This window comes from Hyla sarda, chromosome 5, assembly GCF_029499605.1.
Source record: "Hyla sarda isolate aHylSar1 chromosome 5, aHylSar1.hap1, whole genome shotgun sequence".
NCBI classification, from domain to species: domain Eukaryota; kingdom Metazoa; phylum Chordata; class Amphibia; order Anura; family Hylidae; genus Hyla; species Hyla sarda.
This window is the reverse complement of record NC_079193.1, coordinates 32,726,052-32,737,718: the sequence shown is the minus strand read 5'-3', so window position 1 is coordinate 32,737,718 and position 11,667 is coordinate 32,726,052. Positions and strand designations below refer to the sequence as shown.

Genomic DNA, 11,667 nt, shown 5'->3' with positions numbered 1-11,667 from the left:
CACATCTCAGCTGCTGCAGAACAGCATAATACACACCTCAGCTGCTGAGGAACAGCATATAAGGCTGGGTTCACACCACGATTTCTTAAATACGGTTCCCGTATACGGTTTGGAGGAGGGGGGCGGGGCTTAATCGCGGCGCCCGCACTCAGCCGTATTCGGGAACCGTATTTAATACAAGTCTATGAGCCGACCGGAGTGAACCGCAGCCTCCGGTCGGCTTCGTTTTCGGCCGTATGCGGTTTCCCGACCGCAGGCAAAAACGTGGTCGACCACGTTTTTGCCTGCGGTCGGGAAACCGCATACGGCCGAAAACGAAGCCGACCGGAGGCTGCGGTTCACTCCGGTCGGCTCATAGACATACATTAAATACGGTTCCCGAATACGGCTGAGTGCGGGCGCCGCAATTAAGCCCCGCCCCCCTCCTCCAAACCGTATACGGGAACCGTATTTAAGAAATCGTGGTGTGAACCCAGCCTTATACACCTTAAATGTTGTAGAACATCATCATACACTCCTCAGCTGCTGCAGAACATCATAATATACATCTCAGCTGCTGCAGAACATCATAATACACACCTGCAGAACATCATTATACACACCTCAGCTGCTGCAGAACAGCATAATACACCTCAGTTGCAGCAAAATTTTTATAATACACACCTCAGCTGCTGCAGAACATCATAATCCACATCTCAGCGTTGGAAGAACATCATTATACACACCTCAGCTGCTGCAGAACATCATAATACAAACCTCAGCTGCTAAGGAACAGCATATTATACACCTTAAGAGTACGTTCCCACCTGACGTATTTTGCTGCGTATTTTCCTACCTATTGACTTCAATGGGAAATAAAATCCGCAGCAGCAAATACACCAGGTGGGAGCGTACTCTTAATGTTGTAGAACATCATAATACACATTGTGATTGTTGGGGATCAGCTTGAACTCCATGGATCCCTCTGGTTATAAGAAGAGTCCATTTTTAACATGAAGCAGTGGTTCCCAACCTGTGGCTCTCCAGCTGTTGCAAAACTACAACTCCCAGCATGCCCGGACAGCCTTTGATTGTCTAAAAAAGTAGGGCAGGGGATTCGTAAATGTCAACAATCAACCTGAACCCATGGACCCCTGTGGTACTAAGAAGTTAATGACCAACATAATATAGTGGTCTCCAATCTGTGGTTCTCCAGCGGGTGCAAAACTACAACTCCCAGCATTCCCGTATAGCCTGTCGAAAAAACTTGGGGCAGGGGTGTAATAAATGTTAGAAATTTGAACAACGTGGACCCCTGTGATCGTGAGAAGTTCATGATCACTATCTCCAACCTGTGGCCTTCCAGCTATTGCAAAACTACAACTCCCAACATGCCCGGACAGCTTCCAACTGTTGCAAAACTACAACTCCCAGCATGCCCGGACAGCTTCCAGCTGTTGCAAAAATTATAACTCCCAGCATGCTAGGGCAGACTCCAGCTGTTGCAAAACTACAACTCCCAGCATGCCCGGACAGGTTCCAGCAGTTGCCAAACTACAACTCCCAGCATGCCCGGATAAGTTCCAGCAGTTGCCAAACTACAACTCCCAGCATGCCCGGACAGGTTCCAGCAGTTGGAAAACTACAACTCCCAGCATGCCCGGACAGATTCCAGCAGTTGCCAAACTACAACTCCCAGCATGCCCGAACAGATTCCAGCAGTTGCCAAACTACAACTCCCAGCATGCCCGGACAGATTCCAGCAGTTGCCAAACTACAACTCCCAGCATGCCAGGACAGGTTCCAGCAGTTGCAAAACTACAACTGCCAGCATGCCCGGACAGATTCCAGCAGTTGCAAAACTACAACTCCCAGCATGCCCGGACAGATTCCAGCAGTTGCCAAACTACAACTCCCAGCATGCCCAAACAGATTCCAGCAGTTGCAAAACTACAACTCCCAGCATGCCCGGACAGATTCCAGCAGTTGCAAAACTACAACTCCCAGCATGCCCGGACAGATTCCAGCAGTTGCAAAACTACAACTCCCAGCATGCCCGGACAGATTCCAGCAGTTGCCAAACTACAACTCCCAGCATGCCCGAACAGATTCCAGCAGTTGCAAAACTACAACTCCCAGCATGCCAGGACAGGTTCCAGCTGTTGCAAAACTACAACTCCCAGCATGCCCGGACAGCCTCTGGCTGTCCGGGCATGATGGGAGTTGTAGTTTTGCAACAGCTGGAGGGCCACAGTTTGGAGACCATTCTGGATCATTACATGCTGGATGCAATATTCCGGTCTCTGTATGAATATTGTGCGGTGGCAGTGATTGGTAAGACTGGCACAGACATTACTGGCATAGGAGCGGGATATATGCCAGTGCCAGGGGGTGACAGGTGACCCTGCCCCGGATGACTGTAGGGGATGGTGCCCCCTGCTGCACCCACTGCTGGGAAGATGCGACTATAAGGTGAGAAGTGGAGAGAACGTAGGAGAGCCCGGGGGAGGAGGAGGAGGAGGAGGAGGAGGCTGGGTGGGCTACAGACAGGAGGCGGAGGAGGATGGGCACACAGCCCAGTCTGTATGGTGTCACGGGCTGCAGACAGGTGGGGGCTCCTGCTGACCTGGGAGGGTGGCCGGGCAGTGGTGCCGCTCTCATCCCCGGGCACACGCCTGGCATGTGGGTACAAGACATGAAGAGGAGCGCTGGCATCCTGCTGCTGACCTGCCTGCTGCTGCTGCTCATCACTGGCTGGCTGACCATCCGGGACCAGGCGCACTACAGGTACCAGCAGGCGCCCGAGCCGCGTGTATACTGTCCGCTCAGCCCTCTGTATGTCTATGGGCGGTCAGAGTATATATCTGTATACAGCAGCCGGGGTACACTTGTCTAACTTGTGTCCATTCACTTCAACATTATATCCATCACTATAGTCATCATGTATCTCCTGACTACATACCTGTCATATGTCTATCTATCTATCTATCTATCTATCTATCAATCATCTATCTATCTATCTCATATCTATCTATCTATCTATCTATCTATCATCTATCTATCCATCAATCATCTATCTATCTATCTCATATCTATCTATCTATCTCATATCTATCTATCTATCTCATATCTATCTATCTCATATCTATCTATCTCATATCTATCTATCTCATATCTATCTCTTATCTATCTATCTCATATCCATCTATCTCATATCTATCTATCTCATATCTATCTATCTCATATCTATCTATCTCATATCTATCTATCTATCTCATATCTATCTATCTCATATCTATCTATCTCATATCTATCTATCTCATATCTATCTATCTATCTATCTATATATCTATCTCATATCTATCTATCTATCTCATATCTATCTATCTCATATCTATCTATCTCATATCTATCTATCTCATATCTATCTATCTCATATCTATCTATCTATCTCATATCTATCTATCTCATATCTATCTATCTATCTATCTATCTATATATCTATCTCATATCTATCTATCTATCTATATATCTATCTCATATCTATCTATCTATCTCATATCTATCTATCTATCTCATATCTATCTATCTCATATCTATCTAATATCTATCTATCTATCTCATATCTATATATCTCATATCTATCTATCTATCTATCTATCTATTTATCTCATATATATCTATCTATCACATATCTATCTATCTATCTACCTCGTATCTATCTATCTATCTCATATCTATCTATCTATCTATCTATCTATCATCTATCTACCTCATATCTATCTATCTATCTCATATCTATCTATCTCATATCTATCTAATATCTATCTATCTATCTCATATCTATCTATCTGTCTATCCATCTTTCTATCTATCATTTATCTATCTATCTATCTATCTATCTATCTATCTATCTCATATCTATCTATCTATCTATCTATCATCTATCTATCTATCTCATATCTATCTATATATCTATCTCATATCTATCTATCTCCTATCTATCTATCTATCTATCTATCTCATATCTATCTATCTATCTATCTATCTCATATCTATCTATCTATCTATCTATCTCATATCTATCTATCTCATATCTATCTATCTATCTCATATCTATATATCTCATATCTATCTATCTATCTATCTATCTCATATCTATCTCATATCTATCTATCTCATATCTATCTATCTCATATCTATCTATCTATCTATCTATCTCATATCTATCTATCTATCTATCTATCTATCTCTCATATCTATCTCATATCTATCGATCTATCTATCTATCTATCTATCTCATATCTATCTATCTATCTCATATCTATCTATCTATCTATCCATCCTATATCATGCAGTGTCATTATCACTGCCCTAACACACAATACACATATCATACACCATGCTGCGTACAGTTTATACAGTAACATATATAACCAGAGGGATGCGCTGCTCTGTACTGTCCTCCCTATACCGCTATACAGAGTACAGATAGAGCAGCAGTCAGTAATATGTAGCAATGTCTGCAGTGTGTGCACAATACTACCATCCCAGTCCTCTCCTGTGTGTATATGTCTGTGCACCATGTTGTGCCATAACATTGCACTTTATATTATTAGTATTGTAGCAATGTTTTTGCGTTGTCTGTTGTACTTTGTGTTGCTTTGTTGTTCTGTGGGATCTTTCTCTGTGGTTTTCTATCCTGGTGATAGATGAATCTATAGGGGTCAGGTGTGAATCTCTCCCTCCGGGCTCCATCTTTTGGCTGGCGGTGTCACTCATATGACCATATATCCCTATTTGCTACTTTTTTTATTCTATTTTTTTTTTTTTTTTCATTTTATTTATTTTTTATGATTTATTTATTTATTTATTTATTTATTTTTATATTTTTTTTTACAATTTTGTTCACATGAAAATGTTGTATGTCTGTACTGCTGAAGGTCAAGAACATCCCCCAAAAATAATGTTTTGCATAGTTCTTATATTTGCGGCGCCGATTTTGAAGCGTAAATTGAGATTTCCTCCGTAAACATACGCTGTATACATACACGCACTTACCAGGATCGACTGTGTTGACCATATTTTGTATACTTGAGCCCCGCAGTTGGTATACGTCTCACCTCGCCGTACGCACGCCAACGATTTACAAAGATATTCGGCTTTAGAAGTGTCAGAACGTAAGAAATAGATCATTTTTATATAAAGATGGCGCCAATTCATGATGTTTTCCACCGCCATATAGGTTACGGATACACACATTGCAGATTATGAATTTCTGTGTGTCTAAGACAGTGCTTTTCAAACAGTGTGTCTCCAGCTGTTGCAAAACTACAACTCCCAGCATGCCCGGACAGCCGTTGGCTGTCCGGGCATGCTGGGAGTTGTAGTTTTGCAACAGCTGGAGGCACACTGTTTGAAGAACTCTGGTCTAAGACTATGAGCTCCAGAAATGTTCAACATTTTGAGAGTGAATTTTCACTTTTTCCCCCCGTGTTTCGTGTAACTCGCAATGTGGATATTTACAGACGTTGCGAATTCTAAAGATCATCAGATCCTGAAATGTCAGAACGAAATTGCCTTAAAGTGTTTATAATGTGTTGTTTGCCAATATTTACGACTTTTGTATAAAGCTGTACGATGTCTGCAGACAGGATCACAGATACAAGAACAGACAGCTACAGGATACACACCACTATACATACAGATACACAAATACACAGACCCACACAAACGTATGGACACACACACACACAAACATATAGACACACACACAAACGTATGGACACACACACACAAACATATAGACACACACACAAACGTATGGACACACACACACAAACATATAGACACACACACACAAACATATAGACACACACACAAACGTATGGACACACACACACACAAACATATAGACACACACACAAACGTATGGACACACACACACAAACATATAGACACACACACAAACGTATGGACACACACACACAAACATATAGACACAAACACACAAACATATAGACACACACACACACAAACATATAGACACACACACACAAACATATAGACACAAACACAAACGTATGGACACACACACACAAACATATAGACACACACACAAACGTATGGACACACACACACAAACATATAGACACAAACACACAAACATATAGACACAAACACACAAACATATAGACACACACACAAACGTATGGACACACACACACAAACATATAGACACACACACACAAACGTATGGACACACACAAACATATAGACACACACACAAACGTATGGACACACACACAAACATATAGACACACACACACAAACATATAGACACAAACACAAACGTATGGACACACACACACAAACATATAGACACACACACACAAACATATAGACACACACACAAACGTATGGACACACACACACAAACATATAGACACAAACACAAACGTATGGACACACACACACAAACATATAGACACAAACACAAACGTATGGACACACACACACAAACATATAGACACACACACACAAACATATAGACACACACACAAACGTATGGACACACACACACAAACATATAGACACAAACACAAATGTATGGACACACACACACAAACATATAGACACACACACAAACGTATGGACACACACAAACATATAGACACACAAACACAAACATATAGACACACACACAAACGTATGGACACACACACACAAACATATAGACACACATACACAAACATATAGACACAAACACAAACGTATGGACACACACACACAAACATATAGACACACACACAAACGTATGGGCACACGCACACACACACAAACATATAGACACACACACAAACGTATGGACACACACACACAAACATATAGACACACACACAAACGTATGGACACACACACACAAACATATAGACACACACACACAAACGTATGGACACACACACACAAACATATAGACACAAACACAAACGTATGGACACACACACACAAACATATAGACACAAACACAAACGTATGGACACACACACACAAACATATAGACACACACACAAACGTATGGACACACACACACAAACATATAGACACAAACACACAAACATATAGACACACACACACAAACATATAGACACAAACACACAAACATATAGACACACACACACAAACATATAGACACAAACACAAACGTATGGACACACACACACAAACATATAGACACACACACACAAACATATAGACACAAACACAAACGTATGGACACACACACACAAACATATAGACACAAACACAAACGTATGGACACACACACACAAACATATAGACACACACACACAAACGTATGGACACACACACACAAACATATAGACACAAACACAAACGTATGGACACACACACACAAACATATAGATACACATACACAAACATATAGACACACACACAAACGTATGGACACACACACACAAACATATAGACACACATACACAAACATATAGACACAAACACAAACGTATGGACACACACACACAAACATATAGACACACACACATACACAAATGTATAGACACAAACACAGACACACACACAAACGTATAGACACACACATACACAAATGTATTGACACACATACACAAACATAGACACACACATACAGAAACATATAGACACACACATACACAAAAGTAGACACACATATACAAACATATAGACATGCACACACACATACACAAATGTATAGACACACACATACACAAATGTATAGACACACATACAAATGTATAGACACATACACATACATACACAAACGTATAGACACACACACACACATACACAAATGTATAGACACACATACACAAATGTATAGACACACACACACATACACAAATGTATAGACACACACACATACACAAATGTATAGACACACACATACACAAATGTACAGACACACATACACAAACACAGACACACATACACAAACACATAGACACACACACATACACAGACGTGTAGACACACACACATACACAAACATATAGACACACACACATACACAAACGTATAGACACACATATACGAACATATAGACACACACACATACACAAACGTATAGACACACATATACGAACATATAGACACACACACATACACAAACGTATAGACACACACACAAATGTATAGACACACACATACACAAACGTATAGACACATATACACACAAACATACACAAATGTATAGACACAAACACACATACATACATACACAAACATATAGACACACACATACACAAAAGTATAGACACACACACATACACAAACGTATAGACACACATACACGCATACACAAATGTATAGACACACACACACATACACAAATGTATAGACACACACATACATAAATGTATAAACACACACATACACAAACGTATAGACACACACACATACACAAACGTTTAGACACACACACATACACAAACGTATAGACACACACACATACACAAACAGATATACACACACACACGCATACACAAATGTATGGACACACACACACATACACAAATGTATAGACACACACATACACAAACGTATAGACACACATACACAAATGTATAGACACACATACAAAAATGTATAAATGTACACACATACATAAAAGTATAGAAACACACATACACAAACGTATAGACACGCACATACACAAACGTATAGACTCACACACACACACATACACAAAGTTTAGACACACACAAATAGACACACACACAAACGTATAGACACACATACACAAACTTATAGACTCATACACACACACATGCACAAACGTTTAGACACACATACTCGAACGTATAGACACACATACACGAAAATGTATAGACACACACATACACAAACATATAGACACTCACATGCACACATACAAAAACGTATAGACTTACACACATGCACAAACGTTTAGACACACACATACACAAAGATATAGACACACACATACACAAATGTATAGACACACACAAACGTAGACAGTACTAGACACACATACACAAATGTATAGACATATACACAAATGTATAGACATACAAACACATACACAAATGTATAGACTCACACAAACACATACAAAAACCTATAGACGCTCACACATACACAAATATATAGAGAAACATACACAAATTTATAGACATACATACAAAAACATAAAAACATGCACACATACACAAATGTATAGAGACACACACATACACAGATGTATAGACACACACATATGCAAATGTATAGACACACACACACATACACAAACATATAGACACACACACATACACAAATGTATAGACAAACACATATACACAAACATATAGACACACACACATACACAAATGTATAGACACACACACATACGCAAATGTATAGACAAACACACATACAGAAACGTATAGACACACACATATACAAATGTATAGACACACACATACACATACTGAAACGTATAGACACACACATATACAAATGTATAGACACACATACAAAAATGTATAAAAACATACACAAATGTATAGAAACACACATACATATAGATGCACATACACACATGTATAGAAACACACATACATATAGATGCACATACACAAATGTATAGATACATATACATAAAAGTATAGAAACACACATACACAAACGTATAGACTCACACAAACGTAGACAGTACTAGACACACATACACAAATGTATAGACACACATACACACATACATAAACGTATAGACACACATACACAAACGTATAGACACACACACATACACAAAGTTTAGACACACACACAAACGTATAGACACACACAAAAGTATAGACACACAAACGTATAGACACACACATACACACACATGCACAAACGTTTAGACACACACATACACGAACGTATAGACACACACACACATGAAAATGTATAGACACACACATGCACAAACATATAGACACTCACATGCACACATACAGAAACGTATAGACACACACACATACACAAACGTATAGACACACACATACACAAATGTATAGACACACACATACACAAATGTATAGAAACACACAAACGTAGACAGTACTAGACACACATACACAAATGTATAGACACACATACGCAAATGTATAGACACACAAACACATACACAAATGTATAGACACACACAAAGACATACAAAAACCTATAGACGCTCACACATACACAAATATATAGAGATACATACACAAATGTATAGACACACATACATAAACATGCACACATACACAAATGTATAGAGACACACACATGCACAAAAATATAGATGCACATACAAAAACGTATAGACACACACACATACGTATAAACAGACATACACAAACGTATAGACACACACACACATATATTTAGACACACCAATATAAAATCCATATGTACACACAGACACACACACACATAAATCCGTATGTACACACAGACACACACACATAAATCCGTATGTACACACAGACACACACACATAAATCCGTATGTACACACAGACACACACACATAAATCCGTATGTACACACCAGTATACACATCCATGTGCACACAAACGTACACAGACATAAATACACACATCTATCCATGAATATACATACACACCGTTACACATTTTGTTCTGTATTGATTCTCTATAGGTCCCTGTGTCTATTCCCTCGGGTGTAAGGTAATGGCGATGGATGCTACGTTTGCTGGTAGAAGTTCTCAGAATTGCGCTGCACACACGCGGTCATGTATCTCTCTTTACATTTCCGGGCTATTTCGGGAGGATCTCCTGGGTGAGATCAATACATGTATGCGGTGAGGATTGCTGGGTAATGGAGGCTTCTGCTTGTTTGTGAACATCGCATTAGTAGAGTCCGTTTTTCACCAGTAGTCACGCGACTAAGAGGGTAATAAACTACTTAGGGACTATTACAGTGCGGTGAATTATTAAGTATAAGGACTTGCTGCAGAATAAGCCAGACATGGACGGTCCCTTTAAAAAAGCACTGATGGCGTATAGAGAGAATATATTTATATATGATTGGTCCATATCTGTTAGCTGAGAAACAGCTCCACTCCTGGCCAGGTGTGGAACTGCAACACAGCAAGCAAATGGGACGGTATTACCATACGGAATACTATGCCCCTACTTCATCAGTGGTGTAAGGTATATTAAAGGATACATGCCACTAGGGCACACCCTTCACAAAAGGCAGCGTTTCCCAACTAGGGTGCCTCCATCTGTTGCCAAACCACAACTCCCAGCATGCCCGGACAGCCTTCGGCTGTCCGGGCATGCTGGGAGTTGCAGTTTTGCAACAGCTGGAGGCACCCTAGTTGGGAAACACTTACATAGGATATATATAGGTGTATAAGAGGTAGTATATGAATTTGCACGTCCATTGGCATAGTTAAAGAGCGTTTTGGAGGTTTGGAGGGGAAATCTAATAATCCGGCACTTGTTTCTAGCGCACATCAGCAATAGTGTAGACCAGCTGCTATGATGTCTCCCATACACTGCACACACACACAAAGGAGGGGATCCTGCTACCTTATATCTCTATAGCACACTCTCAGAACCAGCAGCAGCATGGAGAACATTATAGAGCAGTCCTAAGCAGTGTAAGCTGTGACCCAAGCTCTGTGGTGAGATCT

At 40.1% G+C, this 11,667-nt stretch overlaps 1 protein-coding gene across 3 annotated transcripts in view; it reads left to right on the top strand.

Moving 5' to 3' along the window:
- The first annotated feature begins 2,245 nt into the window (after nt 1-2,245).
- The window catches only part of ST8SIA6 (ST8 alpha-N-acetyl-neuraminide alpha-2,8-sialyltransferase 6), a 118,312-nt gene continuing 108,890 nt past the window's right edge, over nt 2,246-11,667 (top strand). For 2 of the 3 annotated variants that reach the window (XR_008843847.1, XM_056519180.1), the window contains exon 1: nt 2,565-2,766. Coding sequence is in view for 2 of the 3 variants with exons in the window: in XM_056519180.1 (XP_056375155.1) it covers nt 2,660-2,766 (107 nt within the window). In the remaining variant the exon portion in view is untranslated. Of the gene's footprint in view, nt 2,452-2,564; nt 2,767-11,667 lie in introns of those variants that run through there. The other variant, XM_056519181.1, reaches the window with a different exon arrangement.